Source organism: Astatotilapia calliptera, chromosome 9 (genome assembly GCF_900246225.1).
Source record: "Astatotilapia calliptera chromosome 9, fAstCal1.2, whole genome shotgun sequence".
Taxonomy (NCBI): domain Eukaryota; kingdom Metazoa; phylum Chordata; class Actinopteri; order Cichliformes; family Cichlidae; genus Astatotilapia; species Astatotilapia calliptera.
Window position 1 is genome coordinate 32,932,297 of NC_039310.1, and position 18,640 is coordinate 32,950,936.

An 18,640-nucleotide genomic window follows, 5' to 3' on the forward strand; every position below is an offset into this window, starting at 1 on the left:
GCCTTCTGCTTCTGTATTTGTACATTTTAGGTGTCCCTGTAACTCAGTTTGTCCTCCCTGTGTTCAAACATTATATAAAACAATATTACAGGCTAAGAGATAACCTCGTCCTCTCCTCGCCCGCTCTCTTTCTCTCCTCTTCCCTCTCTCACCCTTCTCTCTCGTTCTTCATCTCTCACGTTGCAAACGTTTTTTCCCAGGGGGCTTTGCTCACAGGGGTTTGTTGTGACGAGGAGAAGCACCAAAAGCAGATCGTGTTACCTGCCCATTCATCACCACCACCTCCCCCATGTGTGCGTGAGTGTGTGTGTGTGTGTTTGTTGCTCATGAAATTATCCAGGACAGCAGCAGCTGATTCTTGGGCTCTCCTCGACTACCCGAGATGAACTTCACTCAGAGCTGAGCGCTCCTGTATGCACAGTCGGTCTTTAATGATGAAAGTATTCAGCGAGTCAGCGACAGCGACCGTGATGAATGACGGGACTCTGTAGATCTGAGCGAGATGCTCGCTTTATTTCACAACAAACAACATCCAGCACATGCAAACTTCATCCGTGTCTCTGAAACGGACCCAAAAGCAGACACCAGAGAGACGAAGCTTTAACCAAAAGTCAGCAGTTTATTAGCCGAAGTCCAAAACAGAAAAACAAGGCAAGACTGAACTGGGATAAACTAAACTCAACATGAAAACATTGACGTGACGTGAATCTGAACAGGCACCTGTAAAAACTATGACTCAAAACATGAATAGAGACCTAAACAGACGCGTGAAAACAATCCAGAAAATATACTGTGACACAACACAAGACAAGCAGACGGACCAACACTGAGCAGAGAACGACAGAGGGCTTAAATACACAGAAGGGTAACGGGGGAAATGGAAACACCTGGGGAAACACAGCTGACACAAATAATCATGACACCACAGGGAAAAGTACACTAAGCACAAAGAGCATAGAAACAAGACTTTCAAAATAAAACAGGAAATATGAAGAGACATGAACTGGGACACGCAAACTTGACACGAGATAGAGGGAGTGACAGAGGGACACAAGGGGAACCTACACAGAAGCATAGAAAAAACAAACCAGCAAACCAAATTTAAGAACAGCACATGATTTTAACATAAGAGCATAACACAAAATCACACAAACGCCGGCTCACAGACCCAGCCCCTGACACATTGTGAATGATTAAAGATTGATCATTGTGTGCATCTCTAGGTCTTCCATAGCTCGTCTCCACTTAGTTCAAAGCTGCTAACCAAAACTAGCCGATGCTCACATATTACACCTATCCTTGCATCCCTTCACTGACTTCCAGTGAAATTCAGAATCCACTGTTACTAACACAAAAAGCTGTACGTGGACACGTTCCTGCCTTATCAACGCAGCCGGCTCTCCGATCGAACCCTTCTAACGGTCCCTCGCTCTGATCTTAAAACCAGAGGCGATCGTGCTTTTGAGGTTGGAGCGCCCAAACTGTGGAACAGCTTTCCTCAGTCAATGATCTCTGATTTTAAAATACACAGCAGGCAAAATTTGCTGTAATTTGTTTGGGCAAGAAAGATGAAGCTAAACCTGCAGTTCCTCTGATGGCCGCTCGAGGCAGGCTTCGACAGTGAGTCAGATTCCCACAGAGTCTCATGTAAACATGTCTGTCAAGCTTAGCTGATAACTCAGCACTCCACCCTTTCATCAACACAATGAAGTGTCTGAAACACCACCATGAAGGTAAAAACTGTGGCGTTTGAAACCAACAGGTGGCGTTACAGCCCATCGTTTGGGTTGTCTCTGATTTCGAGCTGGCAGTTTGACCCAAAATGTGCTTTTTGAAGTTTATCCAGGTTACCAGCATTTCTTTCGGTTCCTCTGCCTCGCAGACATCATGTTGGTGCACGCCTGTTATTGATCTCTTTTTAGTTCATGCCATGTGTAAAGTTGATTTGGTTGGTTGGCTTTAAACGCCTGTACAGACATTATGAGGACTCAATGATGGAAAAATAATGCAGAATAAAAAGCGCCACATTTGTACTTCTACGGCCTGTAACTCTCAATATATTCACGGCATGATTTTAAAACTTTTCATTAAATATACTAAAGTTACTGTATAAAAATATGAGTTAATTTCAGATTTGACTGACCGATGGACAAATTAACTGGACAGACTGGTTCCAAAGATGGCTGCTGACTTTCTTCTAGAAGGACTTAGCTTGGGTTGTCTCGCCAAGCAGCTACAGGCAAACCTGTCGTCTGTTCGTCTCCGCAGTCTCACTTTTTTGTGCTGGTCTTCACCAATGTATACAATATGTGTAGCTCATTTGCATGTAGACATTGAATCATGATGTGGGCAGAACTCGATCAGATGTTTTTCTTCCTCACAGATACATTTGCATCCAGCTCCACTGCTGTAAGATAATAGTTCTTATTAGTACATTATTAGATTTTATATTCATGAAGCACTCGCAAAAAGAGATACAAGGTGTGTTACATAAAAATGCAGCCACTGAAAGCACAGACAGACCCAATAAAATCGATACAAACTATGTTTGTAATTTGAAGAAGTGATGTTCTGCCTCGTTCACCTGCACAGAAACTTTAGAATGGATTTAAACCAGCATCACCAACATAATGAAGCAGACAGTTAATGGAGTAGAGATCAGTGCGGCTTTATCAGTGCGGCTTTTTGAAGTGAAATAAAGTGAAAGTAAAGCAGACGCAGCAACAGTGAGAAGAATATTACCTGAACTTTGAAAAGAGGTCAAATTAGTCTCACATCCAATCAGAAATACATGGAAATAAATAACAAAATCTTTCTGCCGCCCGTGTGCTCGACCAGTGGCTCAGCTGTGCCTTTAACTTTCTGTGTGTGTGTGTGTGTGTGTGTGTGTGTGTGTGTGTGTGTGTGTGTGTGTGTGTGTGTGTGTGTGTGTGTGTGTGTGTGTGTGTGAGTGAGAGTGCGTGGATGGTTGGCCCAATCCCCAGCCTAATTGCTACAATCCGTTTAACGAGTTAAACGAGGTGAATTTGGGGGGATCAGGTGGTCCAGAAATTGACACGCGCTCCCACACACAGATGGCTCACGCTGTCACCAAGCATAAACACATCCACGGCTGATGCACGGACACACTTATAAACCTTCTCCCTCTTTCACTGTATCCACCTCACACACTTCCTCATCATAATACATGCAGCTGTTTCACGGAGGGTTTTCCCTCTCACAGCAGCAGGGCTTTAGTCCAGTTTGACTGTCCTGCTGGAACCAAGCGGACACCTGTCACATTAGATTAAGTCAACATGGCTCCACATTTCTGGTCTCTGGCCTGAATCGTGTTTTATTTATGCAGGTTAGAAGTTTCGTATGATACTTGTGTTTTGTTTTAGGAACTTTTTTAATTCAAAATAGGAAATTGAGCACCGAGTACAGGATTTCCAGATGTTAGTCTGTGTGTTACAGCTTCTGGTCCAAATCCTGACTGATAGAGAGCAACTCATACCTTGGATCTTCTTTGTTTACTATTCCTGATAATTTATTAAATCTTATCAATCAAAAAATCTATTATAGCCGAATGAATCAATATTAAATTACTCAGCTGCAAACAGCTGACAGAGACAGTTAGTGGGCAGCTGGTGAACCATAGAGTGGAGTATTCACGAGCTAAAGAGCCAGATATTTATTTTAAATGTTTGTAGAGACCAAGAGCAGATATATACTGTTGAGACAAGCGTAGCTGGAAAAGGACGGGGGTGTTACGCTAAACTTCTGGGTGTGCAGTAGGTGTAGGAGGTTGTTTCCTCACTTTTAACGGCGATATTACTGCCCCCAGGTGGCCAAAACTATACTTAAACATAATTAAGGTTGGGCATATTTTGACCTATAAACAGGCTTAAATGAATAAACTGATAAAACAGACTTCTGTCAGCAATCTCCTATCGACTGTTGGAAAGCAGCAAGGTCACTGGTTGACCTGTCAAGGTATGTTGCCATGTTAACCAATCAGCTGCATTGATCTATTGGTGTTTGAGTCAAGGGCACAGCCAATCAAATTCCAGCGACCTGGGCCGGTGAAACTGGGATTGTAACAGCAGAACGCTGATCAGTACTATAAACAACAGCACACACACCGCCACCACCAGCTGGGATCAATGCACACACACACACACACACACACACACACACACACACACACACACACACTGTAACCTAGGTAATTAAAAATTTCAGTTTAAAGTAAAATAATACTTTTTAGTCACAGCCCTTAAATAATATAATTGGAGAGTTCACAAACCTGCACAAAGCAGACTGAAAACTTTCTCAAGAAAAAAAATGGACAAATAAATAAATATAAATGACCGAGGATTTATTAATTGGGGGAGAAGTCCTGACAACATGACTGCATGCGCTGCATCATGTCCTCACAACACGAGTAATGCATGCCTGCACACACATGTCAGAGTTCTGCTTCCTGGTGTCAGATATTGACCCACTGGCCCGGTTTCCTCTTACACAACCAGAAACTGGAAAGCTGCCGGATCCAGTTGAGTCGTTACATAAACACAACCAGCTGCGGGACGTCCAGCCTGCGGGGTGTGTGCGCTGCTTGATTCATCAATAGCTGTGAATGAGACGTGTGAATGTTTGATAGATGGGCCGAGGCAGAAATGGACGGCGAGATAATTATTATGAGCTGGACTGGACCAGGATGACCTGAGGACACAGGGCCCATACCCAGGCTGACATCGGAAATATTTTTAACAGGAAGTAGCAGGGCCTCAGCATCGTTGTTTGACATACAGGGATTCTCGTTTAGAGTTTAGGATGCAGGGTAGATTTTAAAACCTTCTGTGATTCTTTTTCACTTCGTTTTTGGGTTCATTCTCGATTCTTTGGTTAGGGTTGGGGTTTGGCGTTAGATCTGTAACTCAACATATGTTAAAAGACAAATTTGTTCCATCTGCGAGAACTTCTCCAACATGTCTTTGGTTGACTATGACGATAACCCTTTGCTATTGGAGAAAATTTGCTCAGATGGTCTCATAAACCATAAAAATACATTTAATACATTTTCCTTCATTTGTCTGAAATTGGGTCACCCTTCTACCCAACAATGTTTTCCAGTTATTTCTGGGTAATCCCACGCTTGACAAGATATGTAATCTCTATGGAGAGTACTCCGGGGTCTCTTCCCAGTTGGATGCACCCCAAAAAACTCCAAGGGGGCGGGCATCCAGGACCGTTATGATCTAAAGCACCTCATCGGGCTCTTTATCAACACAAAGGAGCAGCGAGTCCTCATCTTACATCTGAAGATAAACCCTTTATAACTTTTCCAGCTTCACACTTTGCACACTTTGATCTGGTAGGCTGTTCTGTTAGACAGACCCGTGCTGCCGGTTGTGGTGCTCATGGTGTCATTTATGTTACAAGCATAGAAAGGCCTGCCGAAGTGCCTCTGAGCATGAAACAAACCCACCTGTCTGCTGCTGTGAGGTCTGCTGGCTGAAATCAGACAGATGCAGGAAGCTGCTACCTGAGCCACCTGACCTGTCACCACACACACACACACACACACACACACACACACACACACACACACACACACACACACACACACACACACACACAGAGTTGTGGTTAAAGAGAAGCAATCTGGCTAAGAGCAGCACTCCGGCTTGGTGATCAGTTACTAAGAGCCTCAGGCATTATTCAGCACACACTGAGCAATCAACCTTCCGTGGACACTGTGACGCCACACAGGCTGTGTGTGTGTGCGAGTGTGTAAGTGTGTGTGTTTAATGAGTTAACTAAAGAATAAAGGATGAGAGAATGGAAGCAACTGGGAACATCTGGGTGACAAGGAGGGTTAATGGCTCCTGACAACCTTGAAGATCTTCACACATTCATGGTCTCCAGAGGATAAATTGTAAAAATGGATTAAAACTTATTTATGTCGAAGTACCTGAAATATTAATGAGCTTCCCCTGAGACTCAGCTGGATTTGTGCCATGCTCTGTCTTTGTTAGCTTTAGAGGTCAGTGCAGACAGCAGCGAGGACGCAGATTTAGCCTCTGGGGAGAAACCCTGGTGTTTCGGTGCTTACTGGCGAAGTCAGCAAATATCCATCAGTGCTAACTAATGAAGATCATTTTTGAAAAAAGAAAGCCTGAACAGTTGAACTTTTCTCAACGCTCACACCGCACCCACAGTTCAGTTCAGCAAACCGTGACGTCAAAGAGAACATCCTGACGCACGTTTGAATCTTGTCTTACAAACTGAATTTCTAAACTCAGCGTCTCTCCCTCGCTGTCTTTCTCTGTGTCTCCAGCTGTTGAACCTCTTCCTGGCTCTGCTCCTCAGCAGTTTCAGCTCTGACAACCTCTCGGCTCCAGACGACGACGGGGAGATGAACAACCTGCATATCGCTATTCACAGGATCACCCGGGGCCTGGCCTGGTGCCGCAGACAGGTACCCGTCTGTGCGTCACTTTGTAAACTACCACAGAGCTCGTTCTGTCTCACACTGTGTTTTCCTTCATGTTGTCTGTGGTTCAGGTGGTGGATTTTTTTAATGGGAACCTGAAGCGTCGTCGTCAGAAGCGAAAGGAGGCCAAAGCCATGATGAAGCTGAAACGCCTCAGTACCATCCACACGGAGGCCAACGGTGCTGTCATAGGTGACATACCTCAGAGATTATTTCTGTCGCACACTAACACAGATCGGATGTACTCGTCCTCTCGTGTTACCTTTGTTAGAATTCACAATGACCTCCTCATCTGGCTAATTTCCACCTTTCAGTAACCAGCCTTGGACTGCTGTCATGCAGCTGCGGCTGTTTCTCAGTTTAATGCATGTAAGGCGCTGTGACATCTGAGATTTAAGAGTAAAAATATCTGGTATTTATAAGCTGCCGATCCATAAAAGATATAAACACATTAATTTGCCATTTGATGGTTGTGTGCCAAGCATCTTCTTGGGTGAGAGCCACTCAAAGCCGACCAGCTTTGTTTCCAGGAAGTTCCTGCCCTCAGCCAAGAAGCAGTCACACATAAACAGCAATCAGCCGTGTGAAGCAGTTAAACAACAAACATCTTTTCAAAAAGTCTTTGTACATAATTAACAAATGAGATTAAGCTGCTAAATCAATTTCTTTAAATAAGATTTTCATCAAAGGTCACCGTCAACTATTATTGACAGGTGTGTCTCTTAAAATTAAACCAAAAACATGAAACTTCCAGGTCTGATGGCAAAAGTGAATGTTTTTAATGAGCTGAAGAGAAGTTTCCATGAAGTAGTTTAGTTCCCTCCCAAATAAATCAGTCTGTTAGAGGAGCAGCAGAAGTCTGATTGTGCAGAAGTCTCTGAAAAAATGGCCACAGACCCCAGGAAGGACTTTCCTGATGTGGATATGGTCTCAGTCACTACGCTGAAGTCTTATCTGGTAAAATATGATGGGATTTTTAGTAAATTAAGCTTCCATGCATGTGGCATTCATGCAGTTCCATCTTTGAAATGCATTTAAGACTTAACTTGATCTATTTAAAGCAGCGGTCCCCAACCTTGTTTGTGCCATGGACCGGTTTATGCCCGACAATACTTTCACAGACCGGCCTTTAAGGTGTGCCGGATAAATCCGACAAAATAAAACCAGTACCGGTACCAAAAAAATGAAGATTTATTCATAACACACGGAAAAAGACCCAGTGAAACTGAGATAACGATAAAAATGTTAAAAGCCCTGATAACCATGAATTTCACACCCGAGACTCAACTCTCGCGGTACTAAACGACCGGTACTGGTTTGTGGCCCGGGGGTTGGGGATGGCTCCGACAGTCTCGGTCGTTGTGTCCTTGGGCAAGTAACTTGGTGGAAGCAGACCCTCTAATATGTAGACATGAAGTTCATTTTATTGAACTTCTTAGAGAGATCTTCTAAGTCTTAGACTGTTACGCGGCCCCGCTGTCTGACCATCTACGGCCTTGAGTTTGGATTTTCTAAACTGTTTAGAAATCAACTTTCATAAAAAATCAAATAAAACAAATCCTGCAGAAAGGTAGGGATAAAAATATTTCCATTAGTTCATCCATCCATCTTTTTCTTCATCCCAGGGCGTCACGTGGAGAAGTACGTGGTGCCGGAGGATGACAGCTACATGACGAATCCCAACCTGACCATCAGCGTCCCCATCGCCCCAGGAGAGTCGGACGTAGAGTTCCCAGAGGAGGAAGAGGATGGGGAGGGAGAGGAGGAGCAGACTGAGGGTTCTGAGGAAGAAGAGGAGGAGGAGAGGGAGGAGGTAGGGAGGAGAACTGACTCTGTGCTGAGCCAACTGAGGTTTTCTGGTTCACACACACACACACACACACACACACACACACACACACACACACACACACACACACACACCTGTGTGTGACGTAAGAAGCTCAGGTGTGAGGATGAGTCAGCTGCTGTTCCCCCCCGAGGTTACCTTCTAACAACTGGCTGTCTGTCGGCTGGTCTGTCTTCAGGTCAGTTCATTAACCCTTACAGGTGCACCGCTGTCTACCACTCAACACTTACAGCTCATCTTAAAAAGCCAGACTTACATACTTAAGTAAATGCACAACAACATATATTTAACTAATATTCTTTTCCATGCATTTAATTGTTTTTTTTATCCGAAGGACGCTGATTCAGCTGAATTTGACCCATCTGTGCTGTAACAAGCTTCAGCTGGTTTTTAACCGGTGCTCGTGGAAATGATGTTGTGTTACTGTAACTGTTTCACTGGTGCCAAGTCTGTAAATTTACAGTTTTCTAATGTCCAGCAGGGGGCGACTTCTGTGCTTAGAAAATGAAGTCTTGCTGTGTAAAAGTTGGTGGTAAAAACACACAAATTCTGACTTCAGTGAACACTCATGTTTATGGTTTAAAGATTTATTCAACACATCACGATATTTATCTTGTATGTCATGGTCCCCGATTATGCTGGGCTTACACTGTGCGATTTTTTCAGTCGCGCGATTCAGCTCCTACTCAAACTGTACGATTTACTCGCAGGGGTTAGAAGTTCATAGGTCACGATGCAGGGTCTCACACTATACGGCCCGATGCTCTGATGCGACCTGAGTGCTCACACTGTGCGTCCATAACATGAAGGTTATAACAGAAAATCTGTCGCTCGCACTCTCTCTGTGTCTTTCACTCACACAGACACACCACCACCATCAACTTTGCTAAATTGCTAATGGAAAACGTTGATCAGGCAGCTGTGATTGAGCAGCGATGTAAATCCAACTATTTTCACGGTTGTTGTGGTCGTGATCATTTTGTGAGGCCACATCGAAAAGGCTCGGATGAGCTTTCCAAAGTTCTACAAGTTGTGCCTCCATCGCTTGTGTCCAGATCACACGCTGCACTGCTGTGCTGCGCCGTCTTTTTCGCTGACATTTGTGTTTGCACGTGCGCAGTGTGACAAACTGCGGTGACACCCTCACGACCAAGCGATTGATGATCGGGAGCTGGTCGTGAGGTGTCAATCGCATCTCGTTACCCCACGTATACTACACGATGCACGACGCACGATGAAGGCCAAAATCGGGCCGATCGCCAAAACGGTCGCACGACTCAAAAATCGGCTCAAAATGGGCCAAAAATCGCACAGTGTGAGCTCAGCATTAGGGTCAGAAAGGAGCGTAAAGCAGGGAATGATTTACAGTGCGATGTACAAGTTGCGTACGGACAGCGCCCTCTTTTGAGCCATCCCAAGATATTTATCGTACTAAAATGATTTTTTTTAAAACATCAAGAGGCAAACAGCAAGAACTGCTCACCTAGCGCACCAAACTGGGACTTCAGGAAACAGTGGTCATCTTTTATTTACAGTTTATGGCTCAGACCCCTCCTACTGGGAAAAATGTGTAACTGCAAATATGACTACAAGTAATATAATAACAACAGTCGCTTAAAACACCTGTGCTGATTAAAGTTAAGTAGACAAAGCCACACACAAAAGTATGAGTTATCCTTTCTTTCTCCTTATGAAGTGAAACATTTGTACTTTGTGCAAAACTTTACCTTTTCCCGTCTTTCAGGTAGAGCGCTGCACAAAAGCCTGGCGTAACATCCTGAGTCACGTGAAACGATTATTAGAAGAAATATTCACAGTTACTTAAAAGTATTCCATTATAAGTTACACAGAAAAAAGCAGAAGCACTGACCAGGCAGCAGATTTACTGGATTATTAAAACTTAAAGTGCTAAAGTGTTTCCAGAGGAAATGTGAATTTACTTGATGAAACACTAATAAAAAGGTTGTAAGCTTTGATCAGTGCTGCTGCCTCCAGTCAATAACGTGCGTAATGATTGATCTGAGCATGTGCAGACCATTTTTACCACGGCTCATGTGCTGCTTTCATGTGTTGTTTTCATCTTCTAATTATCCCGTGCAGGCTCGATGTCACTTTTCAGCTCGACTAATCTGTGCAGCGCGTCTGCGGCGGCTCAGCTGCTGGCAGCACGCTCAGCCCAGCAGCTGCCATCTCATCGTTTCTGCTGAGTAAAGCCGAGCGTCCTCCCAGTACGTTAGCATGCAGTGAAGACTTTACTGCTATTAGTTATAGGCAGTTTAATAAAAACGTGGCTGCAGTCCAAGAGCACTTTGGACGGCACATAAATCCCAGCTGACCTGGAACTCTCTGAGATTCCCAGTGAGGGCTGAAGCTCACGAGTCCCTATTGTTGAGTCACAACAGCTCAGAGCTTCAAATGCTCTAATAATCGAAATAAGTCAGGCAGGTGCGGCGCTGTTGGCTTATTAGGATTATTACTTTGAGCTCAGCTGTCCTTCAGCTTTACTCTGATGAACCGTATGCTCAGTACTGCATGTTACTCCTGTTTGTGTAAGTCATTACATTTGACTCTTCACCAGAGATGGGCAGTAACGCGTTACTTGTAACGCCTTACTGTAATCTGATTACTTTTTTCAAGTAACAAGTAAAGTAAGGGATTACTATTGCAAAAACGGTAATTAGATTACCGTTACTTTCCCGTAGGAACGCTGCGTTACTGCGTTACTAAAACCGTGATTTTTTTGCAAGAATGTCTCATGACAGTGACGTAAGCGAGTGCGACGTTCGTGACAACAGCTGTGTGCAGATCAACAGTGGATCACATATCGAGTGCAGAGAGAGTATGAGCGTGCAGCGTTTAAAGCGTGGAAGTACTGACCTTACTTTGAGTTTGATTCCATAAAAAGTGACAAAAACATTAGTGTCCGCTGTGCGTGGGAAGAAAACTTCTTTTTACAGAGAAAAAACCCCTAAACTTCCAAGCAAGCACTGAGTAGCTACGACGTGATGGGAAACTCACAGAGAAACTCACGGATTCTTCCACTGACCGCAGCACACCTGCACCAGGGTAACCCTCCGCCTACCCTGCTCCTGCTTTACAGGTGAAAATAGAGCAACAGGACCGCTGAGTCTTTGACTTTATTTATTTTCTGCTGTGTTTTACTTGCATCTATTTGAAAGACTGAGTGTAAACACAAAAAATATTTTATTTTATGTGCTGGAATGTGCAGAAAATAGGTTTAAATGTTAAACTAATTTCTTCCAGTCAGAGAATGTTGCAGATAATTAAATTTTTGCTTGATGCATGAAGTTAAAAGATTAAAACTAATAAAACAAGTTTTAAAAAGAGACTTTTCCATTTGATTACATTTTGTATGATGGATTATGTAGAAAAAGTAGAATTGGGCTGAAAGATCTATCGCTTTATCACCTACTCAGGTTGTAAATCGTGTTTTTAAAAAGTAACTAACTAACTAAGTAATTAATTACTTTTGAAAATAAGTAATCAGTAAAGTAACGGGATTACTTTTTTGGGGAAGTAATCAGTAATTAGTTACTGATTACTTTTTTCAAGTAACTTGACCAACACTGCTCTTCACTGTTAAAGGTCAGGTTTAGGTTTGACTACTTTCAAGACGTTTTCCTAAAAAGCTATTACATCACAGCGTGACTGACGTTTGCACTGGAGCATTAATACGATGCAGGAGCATCAAAAACACAGGAAACTGTGTAAGGAAGCACTTTCTTAAAATCAGTTTCATTTCCACAAACTGTTTATCTGCAACTTCTAGCAAACTTTAGCAAGATTTCTGCTCAATATCTGTAAGAATAACTTAAGATGTTCCACAATCTTTCTATTCGCTGCGTGCACGCACAACTACCTCGAGCTGGGATCGCTTTTTTAGGGTCCTTCCTCCAGGCTGGAAATGATGGTGATAGAAGGACATGGAGGGGGAGGGAGGGGGTGAGAAGGAGAACAGGTGCACAACATGATTAAAGAGGAGAGGTGATGATGAACCGAGTCAGCACAGGTGTGTACACACACGCATAGACGCACACAGGCAAACACACATGACACAAATCTGTCATTTCATGTTAGATACAAAGAGAAGAGAGAGGAAACGACGAAACATCTCCTCTTCCCTCTTCTTCCTCTCCTCCTTCCTCGGTACACATACACACACACTAAGAAATTTTAGTTTTATGAGTTTTGTTCCTAAAGGAGATATTACACTGTTTGAAAAATGTGACACAGAGTCGTACAAAGAACTTACAAATACACACAGACACACACGGTGTCTGCGGCTCAGTCGGACTTTTTGTCCTATGAATAGATGAAGTGAGGCAGGACACACACACACACACACAGAGGCACGCAGAGTCTGAATAACTTGCATCACTACCACAGATGCACACACACGCACACTAATATACACCCTTTTAGCACAAACACATCACACACGCAGCACAGCAGAGTGAGAAAAATGCTGGACCATAATGCACTGCCGGAGGCCTCCAATTCTGTCTGAGGGACCCTCTTACTTTGAGTGTGTGTGTGTGTGTGTGTGTGTGTGTGTGTGTGTGTGTGTGTTTCGTCTCAGTCCATCCATTTCAAAGATAATTTTCATAGAAAGAAAAAGGAAGACTGTGTGTTTGTACCGTTTAGTAGTTCGAGATCTCCACATTAACCATTTACTTTCACATCAAGCGCATGTAATCACAGGCTTTTTAAAAAAGGTTGCTTTATTAAAAATCCATAGCTCAGTTCTCTTCACAACATCGGTCTTTTCAAGCTGCCTCATATTGAAAAATAAAGGCCGTGCAGTATTAGAGAGAGAACCTCAACAATCACACGAACTTTGAGCAGCACTTGGCAACAGGGGGAAGGAAAAAAACCCTTTTGACAGGAAGAAATCTCCAATAGAACCGGCCTCAGGGAGGGGCGGCCATTGGTAGCCATGGCTGTAGCTCAGGGTGTTAACATAACACAAGCATGAAAAACAGGTGAGAGTCACTGACTTGTTTACAAGCTCTGAACACGCCTACAAACAGCCGAGTACCAGATCTCCTCTGCTCTGCTCTAGCTTTACAGGATCTCTGTATCCACTGCGTGGTGCAGTAGACATTTAGCCGCGAGGTGAAACATGCAAATACAGCGAGAGCTGCGGCACATGTACACACAGATACACACTGTGACCTAATGTGAAAGGGCAGCATAAATAGAACAAAGCTCAGGAACATATTTTCCCCCTAAATCAGCTGCTGTTGAGCCAGAGAGGGGGATGGGGGTGGTGGTGTAAATACATGTATATGTTTGTGAGGACGGGTCTGGGTGAGGGTCCGATCACCATCTGCTGGAGGTTCAGAGGAGCCGTCCAAGCGTCCGAATCTGGTTTTAGAGCAGAATCATTTGGAGGTTAGCGTCGTCCTCACAGAGATGGATACGCTAACGCTGTTTGAGACGGGAGGCTGGATTGGAGGGCGGGACAACAGAAAGAGAGGGACTCAGAGCATCGCTGCTTTCAGAACTCCTTAGCATCAAGCTTTGTTTCCTGTGTGTGTGTGTGTGTGTGTGTGCGTGCGTGCGTGCGTGTGTGTGTGATGCAAGAGGGCTGTTTTCTCTCTCTGCCACTGCTGTAACATCTCATTCCCTTTATTCCTTTTTTCTTAATTCACTTGGACATTCAGCAGAAAAGAGAAGAACAGGCACGCACTGATGCATCGTTCCTCGTCTTCCTCCCGTTACCTGTTACTCTGCTTGTCTCATTTCCCCTCAGATCGCCTGAAATCCTCCCAGCTGAATGCGAGCGTTTGTAAACTGAACGGTGCTGACTTACCGTCAGCGAGCTACGACGTGTTTCCTGACGTGACCAACCCTCTTCCCGAACCCCCTGAAATATTTAACAATTACGAGAGACAGAGAAGGAAACAAACACTCTCCAGCTGTGAGGTTTCCATTGTTCTGAGTTTAACAAGCTCGTTGGTTCGTCCACTCTGGTTGTGGGGAGGGATCACCACCATTATAAAATGACCCTGTTTTTTCCAGCATCTCTGTTTTAGAAAGTTTCTTTTTGGGGTTTAATTTGGGGATGGCCGTAGCTCAGCACTTCCTGTAGCACTGTTGTCTTATAATGAACGCGCATCCACACAGGAAGTCCGTTCACCATGCATCCTCAGCAGACATTCTGGGCCCAGGCAACCCTTAAATGTATTTGTCACCCTCTCATAAGTCAATCAACGGCATCCTTCGTTCTCATTGGTTGTCACTTCTGTCGCTTGCCTCGAATCTGGGATAACTTGAGAAAATGTGGGTTGCATTGCCAGTCACTAAATGCTTGTGCTCACACTCTGGACAGCTCCTTTCTGAATGCTGGTATTAGCTGGTTTCATTTTGTTTAGAAGAACTTTGGCTAAGATGACCACATAAGTGAAATCATTTCTCTTTGACATCATAAAGATCTCAGAGTAGAAAAAAAATGTAGTAGCCAGTCATTTAGAGCAGTCTGAGGTCTGAGCTTTTGACTGGCAGGGCTCAGACGTAGACTGAGATTGAACTCATTTGAACTGTAACAAGACTTATTTAGCTGGTTTTTCGTGTTGCCAGAGAAACACTTTGTTTTTGAAAAAGTATTAAAGACATTTCTTTATTGCAACATTTAGTTTGCAACAGATCCATGAGCCAGTCACAGCAGCAGCTTCCCCCTGCCAGGACAGCTCCTCCTGTGAGGCAGAGCTGAGGCAATGCTGGAAGCACTTTATTAGATTAGATGAGTATTGATCTATTCTGCTTGTTTTTAGCTGCAATTTTTTATTCTTGGATCTACTTGGAGTAACTTTGCATGATTTAGCTTTTTTAACTCATCCTGGACCCAAGTGCAACCCCTCAGCTCCTCCCCTGTCTGAAAAATAACATTTTACATCCTTTCCCTTTAAGGCTGCCCCACCTTTGGGCCAACTTCCTTCTGATTGGGTGAAAGTTAGGTCTGACATGTTAGGGATCTAGCAGGCAGCAGCATCTCTCTCTCTCTGTGAAGAAACCTTGGAAAGAGTCAGCGTGACAGCTGATATACATCCACTCGACCGCAGCGATGTGTGACTACAATCAGCACAGGGACGTGGATGCTAACCTGCTAATGTTAGCTGCACTCAGCGGCCAATCTGGCGCCTGAGAGTGTGCACACTTCACAAATACAGTTTATGATGCACAGTCTTTGTACAGGTGGTGTTTAACCTGCCCGTTTAATCTGTGCTCGGCTGTTCTGATATTTTTATGCTTTATAATCGAAGAAGCTGGTGTCCTGCAGCATCCCCAATCACCTGCATGCTCAGAATTTATCTGCAGATGAGCGGAGGCAGCGGCGATGTGACGTTGTTCAGCGTCATCACCGACTGTTAGTGTAACTGTGCTTTAAATAACGAGTCTCAGACAAAGCCACACACACTGGGGGTTTGACCATGAGTAATAGACATGGCTGCTGTGTTTTTGTTAAATACGTAATATTTTGACATCTAAATAATTCATGCCGGTGTTGTTTTTGGCAAGCCTTCTTGCTGGCTCAGCAACATGAATGAACAATGATTTTTTATTATGTCAGACAATGCGTGTTGGCCAGCTCGTGACCTAGTTACGCAGTTAAATAATGCACCAGCAAGAAGGTGTTGGTGAGATCTGAACATTAGTCAGCAGCTGGGGTCAGGTGTAGCTCCACGTCGCTCTCTCTGCGATGTGTAGTTAGGCTTAGATGAACATGAGCTGTCAGCGCCGACCGGACCAGTCTGTGGTTTAGTGTCGGGGTCAAGGGCGGGAATCCAGTGATAAGAAGTCATATTATTCCCCGTTTCACTGCAAAAAGAGAATGAATCTGTTTTACTTAATGCCCAGAATGGAAGTAGCGGTTCTTGATCTCTGTCTTTTACACTGTGTTTCATGTTTCATCAAAGCTGTGGACATCTACAAAACCTGCAGTTCTTCCAGTGTCCACTTGAGGCAGGCTCTAAGAATGAGTCAGTCCTGTCCAACTTTAGACTCTATAAAAACACTGTTCTGTACTTCTGTAACGTGTTCCCCAATGGTTCCAATCCCTGCTCAGCCATGACGTGGCATGTTGGCTCAACTTTGACTTGACTTTTATGATTCACACAATACATTTAAAGGAGAACAACTATCATAACCACGTTGTGTGTTCTGACTGTGATATTTAAGATAAAAGTCAGACAGATATGAACCTCGCTGAGAACAGTAAAGTTAAGCCGGGGATGGAGACAGTGTGATCGGTGTAGCAGTTGCGTAGCAGTCTGTCACTCAGAGCTCGGGTTGCAGGTGGCTGATATCTGTTTGTTTTGCTTTAACACCGACCTCAATCCACAGCTAACACCTCCATATTAACACTGAGCCTGGGTTTACTTATAGAGATTCACAGACCACGTGACTTTTGTGCATTGCTTTGTGGGTACCCGTGGCAACAAAATCAAAACACTGCATCAAGCGCTAGTATTTCCAGCACCGGTTTTAATCCCTACTTGCATTTTATTTGCCCCAAAAACAGTGATGTACAAAACGACGGAGAACACGGCAGCTCCGTACAAAGACAGACTTGACGAAAAGGCAAAACAAAAAAAAGTACGACGAAAAAATCAAAGGAGTGAAAGGGTCAGACCCATACAAGCATACAGAGTGGAGTAAGGACGTTAGCGTGCTGCCCAGCTTTCATCACGCACATATTTACTATTATATGGTCCTAAGTGTGAGTGCATACACTCACAAAATGTTTAGTGACTTCAGATCCCTGCAACAAGCCCAGGTCCAGTTTACTTTGGTGATTTGGACTATTCCATTTCACAGCTGTTGTTACATTTTTGTCCTTTATCTCCTGTACAGGCCAACGCAATCTAATTGTTGTTTCAGGTTGTAGTGTTACACAACATTTTCAGATCTAATAGAAATAAAATGAGTTTCGTAATTCATTCAGTTATTATCTTTATTCATAACTGGCATTATTGTTTCATTCTATTATAGAATCTTATAAGAAAGAGGCAAAATTGTATTCAATGGTGCTTTATTAGCTGCTTCGGTGAAAAACAAATCAACAATGCAACAAAAAAACATCCAACAACATTGCAAAACAACATACTGGAAAACAGTTATTCATCACTTGCTTGCTTCAGTACAACACTTGGGCACATATATGCAGGACTTTTCATGGCTGTTTTGATTTCGCTCTCTCTCTTAACCGATCAAATCTGGCTGTGGTAGCAGCTTTAAACTCTGTCTGACCCAGGTTGATAGAGGGCGCCAGTCTGGATCACATTCCTGCATTTTGTAGGCTGGTTTTCCTACAAAATACAACAAACATTAGCCCGCAAAGCTATAGTGAACAAAGCAGCATAGCGCAACAAATTCAATTCAAATAAAGACTTATTTGTAACCTACATCAACAATTATGTTATGATAAATTACGTAATAACTACAACAGCAGACTTACCTTTGTGGAAATGCTTGGAGCAGACTAACACGTGAGCTGGAGTGTTCTGAAACGTCATATTTGGTCTGCAATCCAGGCCATCCGTCGGCTCTTTGTTACTTCGGAAACGTGGCTCGAACAATTTTTCTTCAACGACGTAATCCGATAAAAACCGATCACTTTACCCGTCGGCTTCCTGTGGCTGTCATGCAACCGGCTATTGCAGTTAATAATACAACAGCTTCTTGCCATTCTTTGTGTTTCTTTTTATCGCTGTGTGACTGTTTTCATGTGAAAGCCTGCGTGCGCTAGTATCGCCTGCCACTCGTTCCCACAATCCTTTGCGGTTTTACCCCGGAATGACGTCACATTTTCAATCTCTATAGCACCCTCTCCCTCTGTGGGTCTTTCAGGGTGTGTCTCTGTCTTTACAGTCAAAGTGGCGTCTTTCATGTTCAGCTTTAGCAGAACAGTAGAGATTAGCTGCAGATTGTTCTGGCCCATTTCTTGATGATTCAGAGTCAAGGTTAAAGTTTGGGACGGGCTGATGTAGGCACTCATGAGTCTTTCATGTTCATTAGTTTGACAGAAACGTGTTTTCTCCTGCTGTGTGGTGAGAAGCTCGCAGTCCACAGACTTCCACTCAGGAGACGAGGGTTTGACTTCCAAGTGGGGTTACCATTTTATGATTTTTAACTATTATTTATTATCACTTTCACTCACTCTTTAGCCGGCCTCAAATATCAATAATTGTATAGAGTCTGTTATGTAACCGAATAAAGGCCAAAATTCTTTATTTTAAATGTGCAGCTGCGACAGCTGATCAGTCGTAGTGAAGCTAACAAAGCCA

At 43.6% G+C, this 18,640-nt stretch overlaps 1 protein-coding gene across 1 annotated transcript in view; it reads left to right on the forward strand.

Moving 5' to 3' along the window:
- LOC113029605 (sodium channel protein type 4 subunit alpha-like) overlaps window positions 1-18,640 on the forward strand; it is a 257,750-nt gene that overhangs the window by 187,368 nt on the left and 51,742 nt on the right. The window contains exons 20-22 of the mRNA XM_026180573.1: window positions 6,326-6,466; window positions 6,553-6,673; window positions 8,107-8,294. Of these exons, the coding sequence (XP_026036358.1) occupies window positions 6,326-6,466; window positions 6,553-6,673; window positions 8,107-8,294 (450 nt within the window). The remainder of the gene's footprint in view (window positions 1-6,325; window positions 6,467-6,552; window positions 6,674-8,106; window positions 8,295-18,640) is intronic.